Consider the following 23,380-nt stretch of genomic DNA (forward strand, 5'->3'; position numbering starts at 1 on the left):
GTTTAAGGTATTCCGCTAATGAATCGGATAATTTTTGCCAAAAATATAGCCATCGCTAGGGGCCATATAGTGGCTCCATGCATTTTTCAGGATTTTAAAGGGAACCCCCCAGAAAATTTGATAAAAAATTGAAAAAATAATATGTTCTCAGATTTTGATGCAGATTTATGGAGAATCGATCCACAAATCGTTTAAGGTATTCCGCTAATGAATCGGATAATTTTTGCCAAAAATATAGCCATCGCTAGGGGCCATATAGTGGCTCCATGCATTTTTCAGGATTTTGAAGGGGACCCTCCAGAAAATTTGACAAAAAATTTAAAAAATATAATGTTCTCAGATTTAGATGCAGATTTATGGAGAATCGATCCACGAATCGTTTAAGGTATTCCGCTAATGAATCGGATAATTTTTGCCAAAAATATAGCCATCGCTAGATGCCATATAGTGGCTCCATGCATTTTACAGGATTTTGAAGGGGACCCCCCAGAAAATTTGACAAGAATCGAAAGAATATTATGTTCTCAGATTTTGATGCAGATTTATGGAGAATCGATCCACGAATCGTTTAAGGTATTCCGTTTAAGAATCGGATGATGTTTGGAGAAGATGCAGCCTTCGCTGGGGCTATATTGTCTCTTCCATGCATTTTTAATACAATTTAATAGAAATTTATATTTTCAATACTGTTAGCTATACTAATATTTTTAAGAGATGATTCTTCAAAACAGATGAACTAAGAATTATTCTATACTTCTAATATTTGGTTTTTAAATTAGCTTTTTGGCAAAGGGGGGAGACAACAAGGAGAAGTGTGACAAGTGAGAATTCCAGTTGTTTTTGTTTTTCTGTGGGAAAACAAATAATATTTTTGTGTCCAAGTGCATAGTATTTATAGGATGTGCTGGCATATAACCCATCGACGTCATGCAGTTGAGAGATTTCCAATTGCCAAGGCCACTGCACACCCTGTAGACCCCCAGTTGACGATAAGCCACCGTCGGAAAATCGTTCCCAGTCATCTAAACTTGTGCTAATTCATTGCACTCGACTATCTCGACACTACACGTGTCCGATCTGGGTCCGGATCACCCGGCTAGTATAAATCCATTTAGGCAAATGCGGTCACTGGCAATGAAATCGAAATTTGTGTCCAAGGTTAATTTCATCTGCGGTTCAAGTGTATCAAAAAGATACTGACAGTCATTCTGGATATGCAAATAAAGATATAAGAGGATGTTGAATGGATTTTTTTAAAAATAAATTGATTTATATCCTAAAGTTTTTTTATGAATATTTGCATAGAGGATTTTAATGTAAAATTTAAAACGGCACAGTCTTTTAAAAAAAGGTCTTTCAGACCCAGCCCCCAAAAAAAAGGGGGCCTGTCCCGAAGCTCCCCTACAGATCACCCTATAAAAAGCAATTGCATAACTCGGACAATACTATGTACAATGAGTTTGTTTTTTCTGATTTAGACATGCCCCTCCACATAAAAGGAAACCCATCCAATCCATCTGAACCGACATCTGAATGTTGTTTTTGATGTTTTTGTCAACCGCCAGGCCTCCTCCACTTGGTTCGCTTTCGTTTTTATTGAATCACTTGAATATTGGCGGCCTGGTCTGGTGTGGTCTGGCCTGGCCTGGCCTCCCAAACAAAATCAGTGCGCCATGGCGACAGCTCCCCCTTGGAATTTGACTGGCTGCCAAGTAACCAACACTAACTAAACTAATCCAAATAACTAAGCGAGCTGAAGGCGTCGGCAGCCGACGGGATCCGAGTGCTCACGCGATATATATGAGGAAAACATATAGCGGAAATTAGGCGGTATGTAATTCTGAGAGCTTCATGAAAAATATTTTGCAAATTTTGAAATCAGTTGAAAATCATCACTCGTTCACTGCGCGTGTCGTGTCCGGGATTTTGAATCGACTCCTAGAATGTTTCGCAAATGCCTCGCCAACCTGGCCCTGGCTGCCCCCGCCCCAAGCACCCAGCAGATATCAAGGATAACTCCAATCATTAGCCAGTTGCTGCTCCAGCGCCGCAGTGTTCATCAAATCCCTGTCCAGGGCAGGCCACCCAAGATTCTGATTACAGGTCAGTAGCCCCTGCCACGTGTCCGGTTTATATTTATTCGCATGGCGACACGGCCCTCAAGGCTGCCGCCCATCTGTCGCGTTATATATTTCAGAATATATCTAAAAATATATATCCCTACAGGTTTATTTTGGAAATATATGTTGGTGAAAGCAAAATATTTGATTAAAAATAGTAAATGTTTTGAGGGAAAATTTTTAAACTTTTTAGATGGGCTCTTAAGTTAGTTTTAAAGGAATTATTTTATTTAATTTAAGAAATTCGTATTCCTTATCATTTTTTCCAGGTGGATTGGGACAATTGGGCATCGAGTGTGCCAAGCTCCTGCGGACACAATATGGCAGCCACAATGTGATCCTTTCTGACATCATCAAGCCCAGTAAAGAGGTAACCGACAATGGGCCATATATCTTTGCCGATATCCTGGATTTCAAGGGTCTGCAGAAGATCGTGGTGGATCATCGCATTGACTGGTTGATCCACTTCTCGGCTCTACTCAGTGCTGTGGGAGAACAGAATGTTCCACTGGCTGTAAGGTAAGGATACTAATATACATAGTGGTTTGGATTAAAAAATTACTAAGTATTTTTCTATAAATTAAAAAAGATTTTTGTATGTAATATTTATAATCAGTGTAATTATCATAATTATCAGTTTAAAAATAGAATTGTTTCTAAGACAACAATCACTCATTATTATTTTAATCGGCACATTACCTGATCGATTTATTTTTCTAAAGCTTTATAGATTAAATAAAATAATTAAATGTTAATTTCATGTAATTTATATATTTCTAGGGTCAACATCGAGGGTGTCCACAACGTCATAGAGTTGGCCAAACAGTACAAGCTTCGCATCTTTGTGCCAAGCACTATTGGGGCTTTCGGGCCCGACAGTCCCCGCAATCCCACGCCAAACGTTACGGTATGAAAACTACGGCCCCCAACTGAATGTTTGTTCAATACTGACTTATTGTCCTACTTAACAAGATCCAACGTCCGCGTACCATTTATGGAGTTTCCAAGGTACATGCCGAGCTAATTGGCGAGTACTACTACCACAAGTTTGGCCTGGACTTCAGGTGCCTCCGCTTCCCGGGAGTAATTTCCAGTGATCCACCAGGCGGTGGTACCACAGGTAGGAAATGTCTTTTTCCAATTTCCATTGCTTAAAATAACCATCTTGAAGATATGTACTTTCCCTCGTTTGAAACTGTGTCGTCAAGCGCATTTCAAGCTTTATTTAATCCAATTCCATATCATAAAATGCCTCAATTGCTGATAGTTTATGATAATCAAAGAGCATGACAATGGGCATAATTTGGGGGTGTATCTATTATGTGGATACCTCTTGACCCATTAAGCTGTTGACTAGGCTAAAGATGTTTTTTATTGAATTGCAGAAAAACTTTTATGATTTTAGGAGATATGCTTTCTTTAAGTATTTCTTTTAAACCTTATTTGAATAGTTTTCTTTAAAATCATAAAATGCTATTATAACTAATGGCATTAGCAATTTAATCTAATTATAATTTTCTAAACAATTTAAATAAAAGTAATTTTTGAAAAATAATTAAATTGTTAACGTATTATCTAGTTAATGTCTAGATAATGTTGCATACTTTTAGACATTTTTGAATTAAATAGATATGGATGAATAGAAATGTAAATTTTAAAATCAAAGTATTAAAAACAAGCCACTACTGTATAACAAGCTACTATAGATAATATATTAAATTATATTTAAATTATTTTTTTTAGATTATGCCGTTGCCGTGTTCCATGATGCCCTGCGGCATGGTAAATACACTTGCTACCTTCGTCCAGATACCCGACTGCCAATGATGTATATCGAGGATTGTTTGAGGTAATTATTTTAAAATACCTGTAAATAATTTCAATAAAATTAATATATTCTCATAACCTGATCAGAGCCCTCCTTGAATTCATGAGCGCGCCAAATGAAGTGCTGAAGCGCCGCGTCTACAACGTAACCGCCATGTCCTTCACGCCGGAAGAACTGGTGGACAAACTGAGCAAGCACGTGCCCAATCTGCACGTGATCTACAAGCCGGACACCCGCCAACTGATTGCCGACTCGTGGCCACAGGTGTTTGACGACTCCGAGGCCCGGCGAGACTGGAACTGGCAGCACAAATACGACCTAGACAACCTGGTCGACTTTATGGTTAAGGACGTGCAGGAGAACTACATTGACGTGGAGAACCTTAACAAGCAGACACTGAAGATATACTGAAACGATCACAAGATCACAGCCGCATCTAGTATTCTTAAGTACAGACATTTAATTGCATTTACCGCAGCATTTATCTAGAGAATACACTTTACAAATACCATGTACAATTTATCTTTGAAAATATAGATCAAGTTTTTCCATCGAAAGGTTAGCTTCTGATTTTATTTGAATCCAAATACTAAAACTAAGCACCTTTGTGTGTTTCGATATGCGGAACTTACTTTACTACTTAGGTAGGGTAGGATTTACAATGCATTCATTGATTCTATATCGGCTTAGGCTATAGACAACCCTATAGTTCAGATATCAGACTCCTCCTGCTCCGTGCCGCTCAGCTCACGGAAGTGATGCAGACAACCGCCATGCGTGGCTATATACAAGTCCGCCTCGGTTTCGCTGCATTTGGCATTACATTTTTGGATTTTCTCGCAAAGATCTAGGTCATTTCTTGATTTGCGCTTCCTAGGCTCAGCTTGTTGCTCTGCGGGTTCTGTAAACGAGCAGAGAGTGGAGTTTGTCCATCAGTTTTTTAATATTTCGTGTAGTTGTCGGGTTGCTTTTTCTTTAGATCTTCCACAAAGTGTTATTGCATGATAGGTCAATTTATTTTTACACAAAACTCCAAGATTGTTTCAATAATTTCATAGAATTTTAAATTACAAAACTGTAAGAGTCCTTTGTACTTCATACAACTGATAATAAAATCGGATAAGGACTAAGATACATAATTTTCGTAGACATTTTGAACTTATGGTGATCACTTTCACCATCACCGCCTTGCCGTCCAATTCCCAGTTTGGACTGTAGCTACTCGTCGTCCTTGGACCCTAATAAAAGCCTAAAAGTTCTATTCCAAAATATATCGGGAATGAGAACCAAGACCCGGATGGTATTCCTCAATTCTTCTGCCTGCGATTTTGATGTAATCATCCTTGTGGAAACCTGGCTCAATGACAAATTCAGCTCCTCTGAGTTCTTCGAGCCTAATTTGTACCATGTATTTCGAAAGGACCGAGATGCATTCAGTACCCAGTGTGAGCGAGGTGGAGGTGTGATCATCGCTATCCGTCGATCTCTTCAGGCTACACCACTGCGCCTTCCGGTGGCCGACCCTTTACTGGATCAGCTTGCGGTCTCAATCCAGGGCGTCCATGGCCCGTTCGTCATCATTGCATCATACATCCCTCCGAACAGCGCATTCAGTATATATCATGCGCATATGGAAAACATCACTAGTGTCTGTGCTAGAACGTCGGACCCTACCGCTTTGATGGTAGCTGGCGATTTCAACCTGAGCTCCATTGTCTGGTCTTGGGACCCGGAATCTCCCTGCATGCTACCTAGCAACGTTCACCAGAGTCATGAAATTGTAGTTTTAGATGATATTTTTAGTCTGGGCCTCTCCCAAGTAAATAATATTTTTAATGATTTATCCAAAATTCTTGATCTTATATTTTTAAATAATTTGATTAATAGTACAGTAGAATTATGCAATGTACCATTAAGTCCTTGTGATATGCACCACAAGCCGTTGGTAATTAATATTGAGTTTTATAGTTTTTTGCCTTCTGCTTCCCCCATTCCATATTATCATCTGAATGATACTAACTTGTCACTTATTAACGCCTCTATTTCAGCCTTTGATTGGGTTTCCCTTTTTTCGGATGGCTCAATCGATGATTGTTATACTAAGTTCTTGGTTGCCCTTTTTAATATTATTGATACTTATGCCCCTGTGAGGGTACGAAGATCCTATAGGCTTCCCTGGTACACAAAAGGTTTAAAAAACTTAAAGAATAGAAGGGATAAGCACTACAAACGATTTATATTGACAGGTGAGACTCGAGCAGGAGAGCTGTACCGGCAATTTAAGCGGGAATTTGATTTCCTTAATAAGTTCCTCTACAATCAGTATATATCCGATGTCGAAGCTAGCCTTCGATCCAATCCTAAAGCTTTTTGGCGGTTTGTTAACAGCAAAAAGTCAAAATCGGACATACCTTCATCCATATGTTATGGTAATTTAGCAGCCGACTCGGATCAGGGCGTTTCTGATCTTTTTGCAAAATACTTTGCCTCTAACTTGGAGCCGAAGGTTCCTTGGAGTGATCATGAAACTCTTCTTAGCATTGAGCCTTTTCTTAATGTGAGTAACATGGACGTTTTGGACGGTGACCTAGTTGAAGCCACTGGACATCTGACCGAGTCGCTCACACCTGACGTGGACGGTATCTCCCCATTCTTTCTTAAGAGGAGTATCGCTTCTCTTTCTACTCCCCTTCAACTGCTGTTCTCCTTTTCGCTCTCTTCTGGTAGATTCCCCCACCGGTGGAAGATTACTTCTATATCGCCTATTCACAAAGGTGGCAGTAGGTGTGATGTTACTAACTATCGACCTATAGCCAAAATTTGCAACGTCGCTAAGATACTGGAGCGGATAGTAACTAAAAAATTGACTTTTCTGGCTCGCAATTTCATATCCCCCAACCAGCATGGTTTTCTGCCTGGGAGGTCCACTACCACTAATTTAGCTGTCTTTTCTAAGCACTGCTTTGAAGCTTTTGAAAACCGATTTCAGGTTGATGCCATTTACACCGACTTCTCCAAAGCCTTCGACAAAGTGTGTCATGCTGCCCTTCTGGCCAAATTATATAAATTAGGTATTCATTCCTGCCTATTAAGTTGGTTCGAGTCTTATCTGGCTGACCGACCTTGCCACGTTACTGTTGGAGACGCTATCTCAAGTCCATTTGTCACCTCCTCTGGTCTTCCACAAGGCAGCTCTCTTGGACCTCTTCTATTTATAATTTTCATTAATGACATCTCGTCATGCTTTCGTCATTCGCACTTTTTAATGTATGCGGATGACCTTAAAATCTATAAAGAGATTAGCTGCATTAGTGACAGTTACTTGTTACAGGAGGATATATCCAGAGTTTACTCATGGTGCTCCCGCAATCTTCTTCCATTAAACTTATCTAAGTGTTTGTTTACCCGTTACAGTAGGCGGTCTCTTGAAATCTGTACGGGTTATTCCATCAACAATTATAATTTGGCAGCTAAAGAAGAGGTGTTAGACCTTGGTGTCTTATTCGACAGCAAATTTAAATTTTCGGGTCACTTAGACTACATTTTACCTAAAGCGTATGCTATGCTGGGCTTTGTTAAGAGGCACGTGAACCAGTTTAAAAGTCCATACTCGAGCCTCAGCGTCTATGCTGCATTCATTCGGTCGAGGCTGGAATATGCCTCAATCATTTGGAACCCGGAGTGTAAAGTTCGTTCCAATAGAATTGAGCGACTCCAGAAAAAATTTTTAAAATTTGCACTTCTGCCTCTAAGGTTTCAGGATCCTGTTCCTTCTTACCAGAGCCGTTGCCTTCTTCTGAACGTTTGCACGTTGGAGGATCGGCGTAAACTGGCAGCGTTAACCTTTTTAAATAATTTAATCGTTAATAACATTGATTGTCCTTTTTTGTTGGGACTCGTTAATTTTAATGTTCCTCAAAGGGACCTTCGTACCTTTGCCCCCTTTCGGGTCAAATGTCATAGGGCCAATTATTTCTTAAATGAGCCGATAGAGCGGGCTCTTTCTTATTTTAATTCTTTGCCGCCTAGCCTCCGAACTGAGTGGGGCTCAGATAAGGGTGTGTTAAAACACAAGTTATTAAGGCATTTATTAAGTTTTTGTTAATTTTGTAGTTTTATTTATTAGGTGTAAGTTGTTATGTTATGTAGCCATGTAAGGATTTGTCCATTGGCGAAATAAATAAATAAATAAATAAATAAATAAATAAGTGATTACAATTAAACTACAACTTATTTAATAGAACATCAAGTTGTTTGGAAAGCTTACAACCTAAACTGTGTATGCACATCCAACACTTTGTGAAGGCTCTAAGCAGGTTTATACATTTTACTTAGGACTATATTGCTTCTTTTGTTTATTAAGTAATTCAATTAGGTAGTTAAGTACATTTGAGTTAGCTTGGATTTGATTGTACAAAGGGATGGGTTTCAACATCTTGATCAGAGTATTGACTGCATGATTGATTCGTTCGCTGCTTTGTTATTTTACATATTGAACTTTTTGGTTTTGTTAATTCATTTCGTTTTCTGTGTTTTGTTAACTTCTTGCTTATGACTCATGGATATACTGCTTGTTTAGCAAATAACGAGAGACGCGTCGCGGTGAACTGTTGCATGTGTTTCATACATTTTTGAGTGGGAGTACAATTACAATTCATTTTATATACAATTTAGGTTTCATATATATTCACGCGGGACTCTAAATCATGTGCGACATCATGCAACGACTCACATCACGGTTAGCGCGGTGCAAATGACCTTGATAATGCTGATGGATGCGTTGGTGAAGAAGCTGCTGCTGCTGGTGCTGCTGCTGTTGTTGATGATGCTCCTCATGGGACTGGGCCGCCTCTGCCTCCATCATACTGCCGCCGTTGGCCTGCATCTCGTAATCCATTAAGCAGGCCTGTGTTCCAATTATTTGTGTGGCAGGCAGTGAAAAGAAATCTGCAAGGTGAGACAAAAAAAAAGAGAGAAACCGATTAGTAAACGCAATCAGGGGCACTGCATGCGCAACACGTTGCTGCCGGTGCTGCTGCACTGTCGACGCCGATAGTTGCCCCAATTACCCCGATCGTTTATTTATAGACAACTCAAGCGTCGTTGACAGCGTCGAGTTGCGAATGCTGTCATTTCTTATCTTCGTTTTTTTTTTTGTTTGTTTACAGATACGGTAAGCCGGAATAGCCACTATTTAAAAACTGGCACTCAAATATGAATTTAAATTGCTTTAAAGGAAGTGCAAACTTTATATTACTTTTTATTGCTTGCACAACCCATAAGTTCTCCCATAAGCTCCTTCATTCCTCCCTATAAATATTGATTCCCACTTGTTAGATATACACACTTTTTTTACCGGCTGTTCTCCACCCACTCGCCCTCAAAAGCTATTGCGAATGCAGATTGGTTAACATCCAAGGGATGAACATTGAATTGCAAGACTCTGCTGACCTCCTAGCCTCCCTTCGCCCCTCCACGCCTGTAATTCGCAGCAAACCACCGTGTTTGGGCAGGCAAGCGCAGCGAGATAATGACTACCAAGCCGGTTTGCTTTGGCTTTTGCTTAAATTAAGTCCCTGTCAAGTGCTTATCGTCGTGAGTGCGGTGCTTTCTGTGTGCCTGCGATAGCGGAAACCACACTAAATAAATGGAAACTGATAACCCAGGTCACCAAGCCGGGCCACCGAAAACGAATTAGGCTGTGAGGTCAGCCAATTTTGTAAGATTACAATTTTTACGACACTTTCCTCGCAACGCCAATTAAATGTGTGGAAAAAATAAACTCAAGGCCGAGTGATTAACGCCAAAAATTACAGCAGAAATTATCTGGCGGCTGATTCCGGTTTCAGCTCAAGAGTATTAGGCTATTACTTGAGTAAAAGTATAACAAACACACGTGGTTCATTAAGTTTTAAAGCTATAATCAAATATATACATACCATTGCAATACTGGGCAGCCAAGTCTACATCATCGTAGCGGCAGCGCTTGGTGTACATTGGGTGGTCCACGTCCGAGTCCCCGCCAGTTGGATCATTGGGATTCAGGCGCTTCTTGCAGCGCACCTCCATGGGCATAACGACTTCCTGCATCGGTGGCCCACTTAGGTGATTGCTGCTGCTGTTGATGCTGTTGTTGTTGTTGGCATCGGCGTCAGTAATAAATGCAGCCGGCAGGTGGGTGACAGCACGTGGATTGAACGGATCGATGGCGGGACGAAGTGTCCCGGTTTCGAAATTGGCGGCTGTCGCCGGATCGCCATGTGCCCAGCACTCGAAATTCGTTAAGACCATCGTGGAAAATTCCCTAGCTGGCGCGAGGTGAAAAAAATGCGCGTCTCAACTGTACGCGATCGAGCGGCAAACTGCAGGCGTTCGCAATACCTATAGATTTCTGTATTCGGTTAATTACTACCGAATATACGCAGCAATTGCCAATGGCTGAAATAAATTAAATTAACACACGCAAGCAACGGGCCAAATCCACGACTGCGATGACGGCAACTGTTATAAATAAACCAATAAGCAAGTTTACATTTTGCCGCGTGCGCTTTGATTCGCGTCTCCGTTCGCTTTGTTTTCCTTTCGCTTTAGTGTGACCGCATGCGAGGTGACGCAATATGCTGGTAGTGTTGAAGATAATACTGAAATATACCGCAAAAGTAACATGCGAGGGTCGCAAAATAGTTCTTATATTTAATATTTTTAAAATATCAAGCAAATACTAATATTATTATTAAATTTAACCTATTTCTACCTAAACATATGTTTACATAATCCAAACACTTCAGCAAGGAAATAATCTTATTAGTTTTTACTATTTCAACAAAGAGTAGTATTACTTAATTAGAAACAACGTTATGCCTATTTAAAAAATAAGTACTTAAATATTAAAACATTTTATGTTTTCAAAACAAGCAACAAGGTAATCTGTTTAAACCCGTGAATCGTTACCGTGAACGATAACATTATTCAGTATTTCTGCTAAGCCAATACGGCCATACCATTTATCATGTGATTTGTGATTTGTCAAAAATATTTTTGATAACCGAATGGCAGGCCAAAGCAAAAAGTGAAACTATAAGAAATATTGGCTATTTTCAATTAAACTGGGTCAAAGCTAGCTAGAATTATGTCGAACAAAAACAAGAAAAGCGGAGGAGCCGGAAACGGGGCAGCACAGAAACAGACCCGCCAGCAGTCACACGTAAACATTGGCAGCTCATTTGCCGGCTCCCTAATCCCATAGTTTACTATTTACAGGACTCGCAGGACTACAGCTCTTTCAAAACAGTTCTGTTCTACTGCATGCTCATAGTTTTCCTGCCCGTTGTGACGTTCTTTGTTCTCAAAGGTTTCGTTCTGGACCAATTCTTCAGTCTGACCGAGGTTAAAGTCAATATTGCATCCGCCGTGGGCGCGGTAGTGTCGCTGCACATTGCTCTGGGGCTGTATATCTACCGGGCGTATTTCGGAGCACCCGGCTCCAAGGTGGTCAAGGAGGACTAATCTCCGCCAGGATGAAAGCCAGGACTGTTTCCCATTTCCAAACTCTATAGTTAAGACTAAAAATCGCTCTGTACATACGCATAAACAAATGCTTACATGCCATCGAGGGAGGAGAAAGTGGCGTGTAACTATCCCGTGTAATCGTTTTCCATTGCATAAGTTTCGATAAACGATGCGTGGAAAACGTGCCGAATAGTTTGTTGTCTAGTGTTTTATGTGTGTGCATAATTTGTATTAAAGAAAACGAAAATGCGTGTTCCATTCCGTAATTTTTCTATTATTGATGCTGTAACTAAGTTGCTACCGAAGCCGCGAAAAAAGATTTACAATCTTGGTGCTTGTTTCGAGCTAGTGGATATCCCAAAGGTTGGTAGTCATAGAATTTGGGAAAAGGTAGAATTTTCTTAAAGGTCATGGGTAGTAGAGATTGGAAATATCTACTGATTGCATCTCGAGAATTTGAGGTCTTTTGTTTTATTTTGAACTGTGAAGTTGTTTTTTTTAGAAACAAAATATATTAATTTGTTTTAATGACTTAGAATGAGGTACACTAAAACAATCCAAAAAGAATATTTGCTTATCCCGAAAGATACATATCTTTTCAAACCTTTTTCCCTAGAAAACCGTTAAATATTTCTATATTTTTAGTTACACTTTATGTATGAAAAATTGCCATTAAAGCTTGTTCTTATCTTTCTAAAGAAACAAATATACTTTGATGCTGGAATTCAAAAACATAAATAATCCCCTGTTTTGAAAAATCACACATTTATAATTTATTAATAAACACCGGCGCTGCCACCTGTTTGTTTATGGCGTTGCCACCTGCTCGCAGGCCGACCCAACAGCTGTTCAAGCATTTATAAGTTCGAGAAATCCCAGAAGTTGACCCTAACTACATATTTGCTAATATCATAAATTCCTAGTGTGTGTGCGCCACGCAGGAGATTTCCTTAACCACATGCTGCAGTCTGTTCCGAAGCCGTGCCATCGACGCACGTCCTTGAGGCCTGGGCACCTGCCGCAATTGATTACAACCACCTGTTGGTGCAAATACTCCCACTCACTGTGGAACAAACAAACGCAAATCCGCGGAACATAGCCACGTCTTCTCCAATCAGTCGATTAAATATGCTTCACCGACAACCATCTTATATGTGGACGCTGTGCGTTCATGCGGCCTTGATGGCCACTATGGTCAAAGGATCTGTTGCCCCAACAGATAATTTGGTCGGACGTTTACAGGTTTTAAGCTACCCACCACTCTGAGCCAATAGTTTCCTAACAAACCCTTTATTTTATCAACAGAAATCGTACAACCCCAGCCAGCTGTCAGATTCAAAGTTCCTGGAGTACAGCATGTTGTCGGATAAACTGCATCTCAGAGAGGCAATCAATAACATTATGATACCCAGGATTGTGGGCACGGGAAACCACACCATTGTGCGAAATTATATTAAGGACAGTCTTCAAAATCTTGGCTGGAACGTGGAGCTTGACAGCTTCCATGATACGGCACCCGTCAAGGGAAAGCTACATTTCCACAACATCATTGCCACCCTAAATCCCAACGCGGAGCGATATCTGGTGCTAGCCTGCCACTATGATAGCAAGTACATGCCTGGAGTGAAGTTTCTGGGTGCCACTGACTCAGCAGTGCCCTGCGCCATGCTCGTGAACTTGGCCCATGTGTTCCAGGAACAACTTCTTCCGTTCACGAAGACTCCACTCAGTTTAATGCTGCTCTTCTTCGACGGTGAGGAGGCATTCCAAGAGTGGGGACCCGACGACTCAATTTATGGGGCCAGACATTTAGCCAGGAAGTGGCAGCAGGAAGGAAAACTGGATCGAATCGATATCCTCGTGCTTTTGGATCTCCTGGGAGCTCCAGATCCCGCCTTCTACAGTTTCTTTGCCAAAACCGAGGGTTGGTACATGCGAATGCAGTCGGTGGAAACGCGTCTCGCCAAGCTACAACTTCTGGAGCGCTACGCCACCAGCGGTGTTTCCCAGCGGGATCCTACGCGCTACTTCCAGTCCCAAGCCATGAGCTCCTCCTACATCGAGGACGATCACATACCGTTTCTCCGGCGAAATGTACCGATCCTCCACCTGATTCCCGTGCCCTTTCCCAGTGTCTGGCATACGCCCGACGATAATGGCAGCGTGATTGATTATGCGGCGACCAACAACCTGGCGATGATTATTCGCCTCTTCACTTTGGAGTACTTAATGGGTGCAGGCGGGGACCAGTGAATCAGAACTGGGCCTTATCTTAACCTGACCTAATTGATATCGACAAAATGTTATAAGTTCGGACCACCGTGAAATCCTCGCGGATCTAATTGTTAACCGACTGTGTGCTTCGAGCCTACTTAAGCAGTACTGCAATGCGCATAATCCAAATATTTGAATACGCCTATATTTATGTAAAATAGTTAAATCATCGTCCTAGCCAATGACATCCGTATCTGTATATTTTCTTGTAATTTTCGGTTGTAAATTCCTTAGACATATGCGTTACAAAATATGTATAGTAAACGTTAATTAAAACTAACTCTTAACTACACTGGTGGGCAAAATTCAGTATGATTCCAGTCACATGCGACTACATTTTGCTAACCAAAGACATTTAAGCGTATCGTCCAGATAGGGATCTCCGAAATGAATATGGCATTTTCGTAAGCTAACTTAAAACTATCAAAATCTTGAAGCCTTGATTCAATACTATACAGAAGCTGAGATGAGTCAGCCGCTCGCGGGTGCGTCTGGAGGTGTGTCTTCTACCGGAGTTTGGATTACCGGCTGGGATGCTGACTGTGGCAGCGGGGACTTGGGTTTCGCCGCATCCTCCTCCTTACCCTCCATTAATTGCGCGGCACTCAGCTCCTTGGGCTTCTCCACAACCACAGCGCAGAGTTCCGAGCAGGATTTTGATTTGTTTTTGCCATGATCATGGTTATTGCCTTGACATTTGGCTGGAGAGCTGGGCTTCCGGCCATTGGGAGCATCGCAGATCTCGCGAAGATCGGTGCGCGAGTCCCGACAACAGACCTTTTCGATGCACTCCGCCGCCTGACATTGCATCAGGCACTCCAGCGACGCCGAGGCGTTCTTGTTGGTGGACGGGTAGAACTCCGGCTGGATGGTGACCGCTCCGATTCCCTGCTCGTGGAAATACGCCCGCACCTGCTCAATGATCTTCAGATAGAGCTTGGGATTCTGGAACTGGATGTGAATGGTGGCCACATATCGGTGGGCGGCCAACTGCCAGATGTGAAGATCGTGGTAACTGATGATTTCTGGAAACTTGGCGACCAGGGTGCGCTCAAAGATCTCCAGGTCAATGGAGCCGGGTATGGTCTGCAGCAGAATGAGGCACGATTCTTTCACTACGGTAAGGATAAGGCATTAGTTTTAGGACAGAAAATGGTAACTTTCTAATGGACACTTACTGTAGGGATAGCTGAGGGACACCAGCAGGACACAGGAGAAAATGGACAGCACTGGATCTATGAACTTGGCGGTGTGCTCCTCATCCTCAGCCACATAGACAATGGCAGCGCATACAATCACAAAAATCGTACTGGACACATCGCGGAGCATCTCAACAGCTCCCTGGCGCTTGGTGGCAAAGTAAACACTTCCGACTTCCGTCTCCAGTTCCTCTCGCAGCTGACGATCGTTCCTGGACTTGCTGAGCTGCCGCTGCATGGGCGTCAGCGATAGATCCACGTTACTGGACATGGGCCTCTCGAGCACCACATTGCCGCCGGGGGTCAGGTGCAGGAAGCTTCCTTGATGCAACGTGTAGCCGCCAATCAGCAGATACGTCAGTCCATTCAGGATGAGACCCACGAAGCCCAGCATCATCACAGGGATCGGCAGGTGCATCGTGTCCTTGTGATCGATATGCACGAGGGTCTGGAGGGCCTCCACCACCAGCGAGAAGGACAACGAGGCCAGGATGATGAACACAATGAGCATGGTCAGGATGTCGATTCGGGCCCAGCCAAAGGTGTTGCGGAGTTTCTCCTCCCGGCTGTCCCGCTTAGCCCTCTTTTGGGCCTCCGATTCGGCCAGGTTGACAATCTCTCCGGAGGAGCCATTCGACTTGGTCTGAACTGCAGGGGAATCCTTGGCTTCGGGTGTCTGTTTGCTGTGCTGCATGGATAGGAATTAAAAAATAAATAAATATTTAATTAATGTTTAAATATAAGCAGAGAATGGTTCGTCACCTACTCAAACTGCCATTCAGAGGCATTTTCTAACCATATTTAAGTTATGAATAATTTTGTATTAAAATGTATAAAATTTCTCTTTAAAAACATGATATTTCCCATTTAATGACCAAGAAATTTCCGATGATTTTTTGACAATCAGAACCCAAAAAATAAAGTTCATTCGTCGTCATGCTTTCTAAGCCAAATCATAACAATTGGCATTGGCCCATCTACTACATTGACTGGCAGAGGTATTTAAACGCTTCGCTGGCCACCAGCCTGCTGCTCCATTATATAAGCTTGGAATCAGCCCACTCAACTGTCCACACCTACAACACCAAAGCTGACTGACTGACTAGTTGGAGGCTTTCGATTTCTGGTGTTTGCCGATTTTTTTGGCCAAGTCTTGTTCGGTTTTCAGCTTTTGGGGTCTGGTCTTTGTGTTTTTGCGAAACGTGCTTGGCACGCTTTCCCATGGCGGCAGATATTTATGCTTTTATTTTTTTTTTACTTTTTTTGCATCTATTCACTAATAAAATATTTAACTTTGACGACTGGCTCATAAATTGCAGTTGGACATTGTTTTCATCGCAGTATTCACCTTGAATTTAAATTAAAGCGTTACAAATGGGAATTCGATTGTGATTCGGATTATTTGATAAAAGTTGGATATTAAAAACTATTTGAATGGTTAGTTTTAATTCAAAACTACTGACCATCAATATGGTGATAAGACTAACTACTTTGTAGTTAAAAATAAAAGAAATACTTCCAGAAAATCATAAATTATCCGAAAAATGCAAACGAAACTCGTTTTAAACAAAAAATAAAAAGGGGTTTGGAATGCGTTGGATACATTTTTGTGGGATTTGCTTTTCTGGTGCTTTGCTTTTCTGATCGCAATCAGAGTTCAATGCACCTGCCAGCATCTGTTTCAACTCAACACCCAGCACGCGACAGTTTCCTGGCCAAAATAAAAGCCAATCCAGACTACACAGAGGAAAAATAATATAACCAGGAATTAGTAAGCCTTTTAATCCAATTTAAGATTTTTACCACTGTCTACCAAGTCTTTGAGGTTTAAAATATATTTTTTAAATATTAAAATAAACAAAACTGGTTACCTTAATTGTAATAATGCAGCCGCCGAGTGCGAAAATATTGCACAACATGTGATGGGAGGCCATCAGTAGAGTCAGGGCGTGGGTGACATGGCTCAGGATCAGTTGGAGCACAAAGTAGCATATGGACAGAACCAGGACCACATACAGGGGGATGGGTCTGCAGCGCTGCAGTATCTCCTTCACCGGCATTATAGTATCTGTGGAGAGTAGAGGTGAGAATGGGTTTTTCAAATATTTGGATTATGCAGAGCATGTGCCTATAGAGGTCAGCACCACCTGCCAGCCAAACCCATAGGGGTGTGATCTATATAAATGGGAATAATTTATTGTTTAAACGAACTCATCAGCAGGTTGTCAGGTTTATCAATAAATGAGAGATATTTTTATTCGCAAAATGATTAACGATTAAGAGGGACTACCTTTCTAATCCCCAAAAACCTCACCGAAACTGTGTCAAGTTCAAGACTCGGTTATGGGTTAACTGAACTGCACCGATCGGGAACTCTACTGCCCTGAACCGAGCCTAACCTGCCATATTTAGGGTTCAACCCATGCCAATCGCCAATGCAAATCATATATAGACATGGGCCGAGCTGGGGCTGGGGCTGGGGCTCCTCCTCCAGCTACTGGAGGCGGTGGGTTGCATGCAAATGAAGATGCTAAATGGGCTCGTTTTACCTGCGGCTACCTCGGGGTATCTTGTTGAATTGATCACCAACGACATTGACGTAACTTTACGTGATCGCGGAATATGGCTACCGAATGTTTGTTGGCTTGTTTGCCGCCATGTAACCCCAAGGTTGAACCCTACTCGGCTTAAATGCCCTCCAATAGGGCAATTATCGGAAGACATGTCAATGCTATTAGGGATAATCCCAATAACTACTTGTAATTCATAGATCCCCCTTTCTGCTTCATCCAATTCCTGATTGATATCTCTCGGATCCACCTGGAATTCTGAATTGGAATCAGAATTCTATTTTATTAAATGATGTAACCCCTCCGACGTGGTGTCGACTCCTAAATGAGCCAATTGCATTCCAAATTGTCACACGTGCAGTAGCCCATCATTACAATCGATCGAGTGATATAATCTATTGTTTTAGTGGGCTTTTGTGGAATGCCAGTAATTAGAAGCTAACTACAAAAGCGTTAAATGGCGCCCCGGGGGCACCAGATTGTGTGCCCCGCCAGACAATCGAATGGTTCCCATAGATCCCAAACCCAGCAAAAATGTATCCAGATAATGTCGGACAGGTAGCAACAAACAATCTAACTATATGTTGTTTACGAATCTGAATACATTATGTATCTCGCAGTTGTTCTACATGCCCCAGCCGCTAAATGTTCATTTCCTCAATTTGGTTTGATTCTCGCCGGGAGGCGGGTGGCAGTGGGTGGTGGAGGCTCGAGCACGAGATAACAAAAGATAACCAGAGATACAGATACAAGCACGCATTCAGATAGAGATACAGATAAAGTGAACCCTGATTTTTATTGGGCTTGTAGTTGCCAGGGGTTAGGGAAGATACCAGAGTGATCCTCTAGATAAAGATAAAAAATATGGTGTGATATGGGATGGCATGTGGACTTTAAGCCTTAAAAGGCAGGTAAGATATGTACACTCAAAAAAAAAAACTTTAAGGAATTTGGGTCTATAAAGGTGTAGTTTTATAGATATAGACAAAGTATAGATATACCATCTTTATTTTCAAATTGAAAGGATTTAAAACATATGTATTTTTCTTAAAAAGGTTTCTTGAGAGGTCCTAGAAAGGTTTCAAAAATAATGTTTTAAGGTTAGAGACTTGAAAATAATGTTTATTAGGTTTGAAAGTCCTTTTTCCTGCCACTAACTCCTCTTTTTTCCTTTTTTTCGACATTTAGGTCTATAATAGAGTAATTTTAATGTAAAGTATAGATATACCATCTTTGTTATCAATTGAAAGAGATTTATCAAGTTTAATATCAAAAAACTTTAGAGGTCTTTAGAGGTTTCTTGAGAGGTCCTAAAAAGGTTTGAAAAATAATGTTTTAAGCTTAGAGACTTGGAAAAAATGTTCTTTAAGATTGAAAGTCTTTTTTCCTGACCCTAACTCCTCTTTTTCCCTTTTTTCGACATTTGGGTCTATAATAGCGTAATTTTAATGTAAAGTATAGATATACCATCTTTGTTTTCAAATTAAAAGGATTTAAAAAATATTTTTCTTATAAAGCTTTCTTTAGAGGTCCTAGACAGGTTTGAAAAATAATGTTTTAACCTTAGAGACTTGAAAAAAATGTTTATTAAGATTGAAAGTCTTTTTTCCAGACACTAACTCCTCTTTTTTTTCCTTTTTTTCGACATTTGGGTCTATAATAGCGTAATTTTAATACAAAGTATAGATATACCATCTTTGTTTTCAATTGAAAAGGATTTATCAAGTCTCATATCAAAAAACTTTAGAGGTCTTTAGAGGTTTCTTTAGAGGTCCTAGAAAGGTTTGAAAAATATTGTTTTAAGGTTAGAGACTTGAAAAAAATGTTTATTATGATTGAAAGTCTTTTTTCCTGCCACTAACTCCTCTTTTTTCCTTTTTTTGGACAAATGTTGGCTCTCCAAATCCGGCTTTGGGTTATTTTATGAGTCTCTTCCAGTCCGAAGTCCGAAAAATCCAGACCGTAAATCTGCGAGCCGGTGACACCTCAATTGTCAATTAGATCAATGCAACAAACTCACTCCATCAATCGCAAACCCCAACAAAATACGAAAAAAAAAATCAAATTCGGGACCAATAACATTTTGTTTTTATTTTTATTTTTTCTCATCAGGTGCATTGATTCTTGTTTTTTTTGTTTGGGCCTGTCTCTGAATACAAATGAACTTTGAAAGAAAAAAATGTACTTTGATTTTGAAATTGTATTTAATAAGAGTTTCCTATGCGGATCCCTGGCCTGTTTTTCGTACTCCCCTCCAAGCCCCTATTTTTTAGAGCATTTTTGACACGATCCGAAGGTTAGATGCCTGTGGAATTTCCAATTCATAGATTATAAATGGTATAGTTTTAGTTTAAAATTCTATTAATATCGTTAGTCTCTAGAGTGTGCTGCCAATATTTTATTACTTTGTTTTCGATGGCAATTAGCAGATGCCTACGAGACATATTTGAACGGGGTATGGAAACGCGCCAAACCGCAGACAGGTGCCGAGCTACCTGATAAGCCGACAGAGATAGCTGTCTGCGGTGGGGCTAACGCTATCTCATTCTGTGTGATTAAGTACGAAATTGGCAGGTCTGCTGATAACAAACAATTTTTGTAAACAATATCGAAACCGGCTCGGCTTTGCTATAGATGGGTTCAAATACCATCGCTATACGGGGAATTTGATGTGGAATGTTGATAGCAACTCGTGTTCCTGGCGATAAATGTTGCCAAGTAGGAAAACTATATATTTAAATAGATATACTAAGAAGTTCCCCAAAAAAATAATTATGAAGCCCTCAATCAGCTCTAACTAAAGGGCCCTGAATAAAGGAACATCTGTACTCACTCCATATACTAATTACTAACTTATAAACTCTGATTCATTATAATTTTGTCCAAAAGTGTGCAACGCAGTGAAGGAGACATCTCCGACCCTATAAAGTATATATATTCTTGATCAGGATCACCTCCTGAGTTGATATGAGCATGTCCGTCTGACCGTCTGTCCGTCTGTCTGTCTGTCTGTCTGTCCGTTTCTACGCGAACTAGTCTCTCAGTATTAAAGCGTCTTGAAACTTTGCACACACCCTTCTTTGTTTGCACGCAGTATATAAGTCGGAACGGCCGGGATTGGCCGACTATATCCTATAGCTGCCATATAACTGATTGATCCGAAATGGTATAACTTTGACGTTTTTAAAGTTAGAGAGTTCAAATTTGACATGAGAGCATTTTTTGGCAAAACATTACGACATGCCAAATTTCATAAGGATCGGCCGACTATATCTTATAGCTGCCATATAACTGAACGATCGGAAATGACCCAACTTTCGTGTTTTTGAAGATAGAAAGGTGAAATTTAGTACAGATTCTATTTTTGGTCAGTTGATCCAACCTACTAAATTTCATAAGGATCGGCCGACTATATTCTATAGCTGCCATATAACTGAACGATCGGAAATGACCCAACTTTTGTGTTTTTGAAGATAGAAGTTTGGGATATTTTTAGGTTTGGTTTTTGTATTATATTAAATTGGGTTATATTATCATATTTTCATAAGGATCGGCCAACTATATCCGATGTTTGCGATATATATCCGGTTTTAACTGCAAGGGTATATAAACTTCGGCTCCGCCCGAAGTTAGCTTTCCTTTCTTGTTTTTATTCTTTTTCATTAAATTAAATAAAGACACTTTAATTACAATTTAATGCTTTACAGTAGACGTGATTTCTGCGCCTTTTCATGAATAAGAGAGCCCTGCCAATCACTTTCTCCACATCCTCCCCAGAAACGTGATCATTTCAAAAATCTGAAAACTCACTAAAGCGATATGGGCCTATTAAAATAATACAAAAATTGATATTAACGATGATTGCTAAAGACCTCTTCAATTACCTTTAATGACTCCGCCCAGTTCATAAACGGAATAAAATAATAAACCCACAGTAACGGTCAAAAATATAGTCAAAAATCAGGACTTGATTTAATAAAGCATAGGTCTTCCAATTTTATTTCTAAATTAAATATAATTAAGATAATTAAAATAGAACAATACCAATCTGTTTTTTAATAGTAGTTTCATGAATTAATTTTTTTCCATCAGTCAGAGAATAATATAATTCCCTATTCTATAATGTTTATATACAAAGCCAATAACGGTTGAGTAATTGTTTATAATATGCCGCTGGGAACCTGGGGCCCGGCCCGGAAAGTTCTTGGGCCCCAGAGCCAAGGCTCCGGATCAATTTGCATCGAATTAGCATCGTCAGAGAATTGTTTTTGGCCAAGATCCCAAGCCCAAATATAACCTTTGATTAGCATTAATTTTGGAATTTATTTTTATATCGCGCAGATGGGTGATATTTGTAGGTTTAGTAATTTTTTCGGGCCACATTTTCGCAGTGGTGCCAAGAGGCGCGAGGCGTCTTAATAATCACTTGCTAAATGTATTCACAGTCTGGCTGCTAACGAATCAGTCATCTATATCTATAGCTGCCGGTATTAAGGTGTGTTTTTTTTTTCTTGGACTCCTGGTCCTACATTTAATAGCTATATACTATAGCTTCCCAGACAAATGTTTTTCGCACTGGCCCGCAAGCCCTTATCAGGTAGGTTTTGGCTTAGAAACTGGAAATTTACCCTCTCTTTACGGCTCTGATAAGCTGAAGAAAATGTGTGGGTTCTTTTTATTTGACGGATACTATTTTTAGCCACGCCACTCTTGAAATTGCGTTGGAAAATTTGTTTTTCCTATAATATATTTTTTTTTTATACACACACACACATCCACACAGTATCAAAATATTATCGGACACACGCGCACACACCTGTTGTTGGCCGGTACCGAGTTAAAAAACGTTAGTAAGCGATCTTTACTGCAGCGCGGCTCAAAACTGAATGAACCGCAAAGCCACTGCAAAATATATAGCACACCGATTTGGTGAACGAAAATACAGACAGACGAGAAAAATATAGGCGGCCGAACAAAAGCAAAAATGACCACAGCCGGCAAATCGGAACGTTGTTCAGGTAGGTGACGAGCTACTTTAGATAACAGGTACAAATTTTGGAGATTGGTCAAGGTTGGTCCTTAGACTTGTTTAATCTTGTTTAAAGTTTTTAGGGTATATTACAAAACATATTTTTATAAAATAGAGATGTCAAATTAAGAATAATATTTAAAGAATTTTATTAACAACTTTTCAAAGAAAATGTTATAAAGTTTTTATAACTTTGAATTGTTTAATACCTACATAAATTCGTTACCAGGTTCTTATCTTTTTTATTGAAAGTGAGCGCGAAAGTTCCAATGTGTGTGAGAATGTGTGCGAATAAAAAATCGTAAAAGAGAGAGTTGGCGAGAGTGATTGCAGGTGTGTAGGTGACAAAAGTGCGTAAGCTTGCTGGGAATTATCAGCTGATGTGAGAAAGATTACCGCTCCAAATACAACTAGCAGATGATCTAGTATTTGTGAGAAAGAAAAGAGAGCAGAAAAGCTTTCTTCTGCTTTATAGACCGTCATTTCAAACAAATTTCAAACCACATGCACTGATAACATTTCAACCGCAATAATTTAAATTTAAATATACTATTTAAACGCTTACTGAAAACTACAGCAGAGGGATAACGATTTTTAATGGATAACGATGCTCACGGTTTTGCAGCTCAAAGGCGACTGGTAACTGAATACTTTGCTTACAGAACCAAACCGTGCCGAATTAAACATTTCACTGGCTGGAAAATTGCAATTAAACCACGCACATTAGATAAAAAGCGAGCAATTTGAGGTTTGACTAGCCTAGCTGCTCAACATTTTAATTTCAACTGGGACACGACTGGCTTATGTCTTATTTGTCAAATATTATTTACTCAACGCGGTCTAGAAGGTAA

The 23,380-nt window shown here is 40.3% G+C and overlaps 5 protein-coding genes across 8 annotated transcripts; 3 read left to right on the forward strand and 2 right to left on the reverse strand.

The window, feature by feature from the left end:
• The first annotated feature begins 1,877 nt into the window (after positions 1-1,877).
• On the forward strand, positions 1,878-4,510 carry Tdh (L-threonine dehydrogenase). Its single transcript, XM_017243024.3, has 6 exons — positions 1,878-2,103; positions 2,390-2,639; positions 2,901-3,027; positions 3,093-3,240; positions 3,864-3,969; positions 4,035-4,510. The coding sequence occupies exons 1-6, from the start codon at positions 1,944-1,946 to the stop codon at positions 4,357-4,359; spliced, it is 1,116 nt and encodes a 371-aa protein (XP_017098513.2). The 5' UTR covers positions 1,878-1,943; the 3' UTR covers positions 4,360-4,510.
• LOC108126426 (uncharacterized) lies at positions 4,488-10,544 on the reverse strand. The gene is made up of 3 exons (XM_017243026.3): positions 9,888-10,544; positions 8,707-8,895; positions 4,488-4,849 (listed from the first exon to the last, which is right to left on the reverse strand). The coding sequence occupies exons 1-3, from the start codon at positions 10,237-10,239 to the stop codon at positions 4,659-4,661; spliced, it is 732 nt and encodes a 243-aa protein (XP_017098515.2). The 5' UTR covers positions 10,240-10,544; the 3' UTR covers positions 4,488-4,658.
• Positions 10,545-10,959: 415 nt separating this feature from the next.
• Positions 10,960-11,723, forward strand: LOC108126395 (vacuolar ATPase assembly integral membrane protein VMA21 homolog). The gene is made up of 2 exons (XM_017242976.3): positions 10,960-11,152; positions 11,209-11,723. Exons 1-2 carry the CDS (start codon positions 11,078-11,080, stop codon positions 11,452-11,454), a joined length of 321 nt encoding a protein of 106 aa, XP_017098465.2. The 5' UTR covers positions 10,960-11,077; the 3' UTR covers positions 11,455-11,723.
• Positions 11,724-12,314: 591 nt separating this feature from the next.
• On the forward strand, positions 12,315-13,751 carry isoQC (iso Glutaminyl cyclase). The gene is made up of 2 exons (XM_017242975.3): positions 12,315-12,699; positions 12,763-13,751. The coding sequence occupies exons 1-2, from the start codon at positions 12,586-12,588 to the stop codon at positions 13,708-13,710; spliced, it is 1,062 nt and encodes a 353-aa protein (XP_017098464.2). The 5' UTR covers positions 12,315-12,585; the 3' UTR covers positions 13,711-13,751.
• A 451-nt stretch (positions 13,752-14,202) lies between these two features.
• On the reverse strand, positions 14,203-23,208 carry ZnT77C (Zinc transporter 77C). 4 transcript variants are annotated; one of them, XM_070280145.1, is made up of 4 exons: positions 23,145-23,208; positions 16,802-16,998; positions 14,910-15,618; positions 14,203-14,846 (listed from the first exon to the last, which is right to left on the reverse strand). In XM_070280145.1, the coding sequence occupies exons 2-4, from the start codon at positions 16,988-16,990 to the stop codon at positions 14,203-14,205; spliced, it is 1,542 nt and encodes a 513-aa protein (XP_070136246.1). In that variant the 5' UTR covers positions 16,991-16,998; positions 23,145-23,208. The 4 variants fall into 4 exon arrangements, with proteins under 4 accessions (XP_070136246.1, XP_070136243.1, XP_070136244.1 ...); XM_070280142.1 differs by having other exon boundaries at positions 23,095-23,185; XM_070280143.1 differs by lacking the exon at positions 23,145-23,208 and adding an exon at positions 22,129-22,395.
• Positions 23,209-23,380: the final 172 nt, after the last annotated feature.

Source organism: Drosophila bipectinata, chromosome 3L (genome assembly GCF_030179905.1).
Source record: "Drosophila bipectinata strain 14024-0381.07 chromosome 3L, DbipHiC1v2, whole genome shotgun sequence".
In the NCBI taxonomy this organism is placed as follows: domain Eukaryota; kingdom Metazoa; phylum Arthropoda; class Insecta; order Diptera; family Drosophilidae; genus Drosophila; species Drosophila bipectinata.

Bases quoted from the DNA above. Each gene is read 5' to 3' on its own strand.
- Tdh (XM_017243024.3), top strand. From the start codon at position 1,944: ATGTTTCGCAAATGCCTCGCCAACCTGGCCCTGGCTGCCCCCGCCCCA. The intron at 2,104-2,389 runs GTCAGTAGCCCC...CATTTTTTCCAG, and splicing joins ACCCAAGATTCTGATTACAG to GTGGATTGGGACAATTGGGC. The intron at 3,241-3,863 runs GTAGGAAATGTC...TATTTTTTTTAG, and splicing joins ACCAGGCGGTGGTACCACAG to ATTATGCCGTTGCCGTGTTC.
- LOC108126426 (XM_017243026.3), bottom strand. From the start codon at position 10,239: ATGGTCTTAACGAATTTCGAGTGCTGGGCACATGGCGATCCGGCGACA. The intron at 8,896-9,887 runs GTATGTATATAT...CTCACCTTGCAG, and splicing joins GGCTGCCCAGTATTGCAATG to ATTTCTTTTCACTGCCTGCC. The intron at 4,850-8,706 runs GTCATTTGCACC...GCTCGTTTACAG, and splicing joins CATCCATCAGCATTATCAAG to AACCCGCAGAGCAACAAGCT.
- LOC108126395 (XM_017242976.3), top strand. From the start codon at position 11,078: ATGTCGAACAAAAACAAGAAAAGCGGAGGAGCCGGAAACGGGGCAGCA. The intron at 11,153-11,208 runs GTAAACATTGGC...TACTATTTACAG, and splicing joins AGACCCGCCAGCAGTCACAC to GACTCGCAGGACTACAGCTC.
- isoQC (XM_017242975.3), top strand. From the start codon at position 12,586: ATGCTTCACCGACAACCATCTTATATGTGGACGCTGTGCGTTCATGCG. The intron at 12,700-12,762 runs GTTTTAAGCTAC...TTTTATCAACAG, and splicing joins ATTTGGTCGGACGTTTACAG to AAATCGTACAACCCCAGCCA.
- ZnT77C (XM_070280145.1), bottom strand. From the start codon at position 16,990: ATGCCGGTGAAGGAGATACTGCAGCGCTGCAGACCCATCCCCCTGTAT. The intron at 15,619-16,801 runs GTAACCAGTTTT...CTATCCATGCAG, and splicing joins GCTGCATTATTACAATTAAG to CACAGCAAACAGACACCCGA. The intron at 14,847-14,909 runs GTAAGTGTCCAT...TCCTTACCGTAG, and splicing joins GTCCCTCAGCTATCCCTACA to TGAAAGAATCGTGCCTCATT.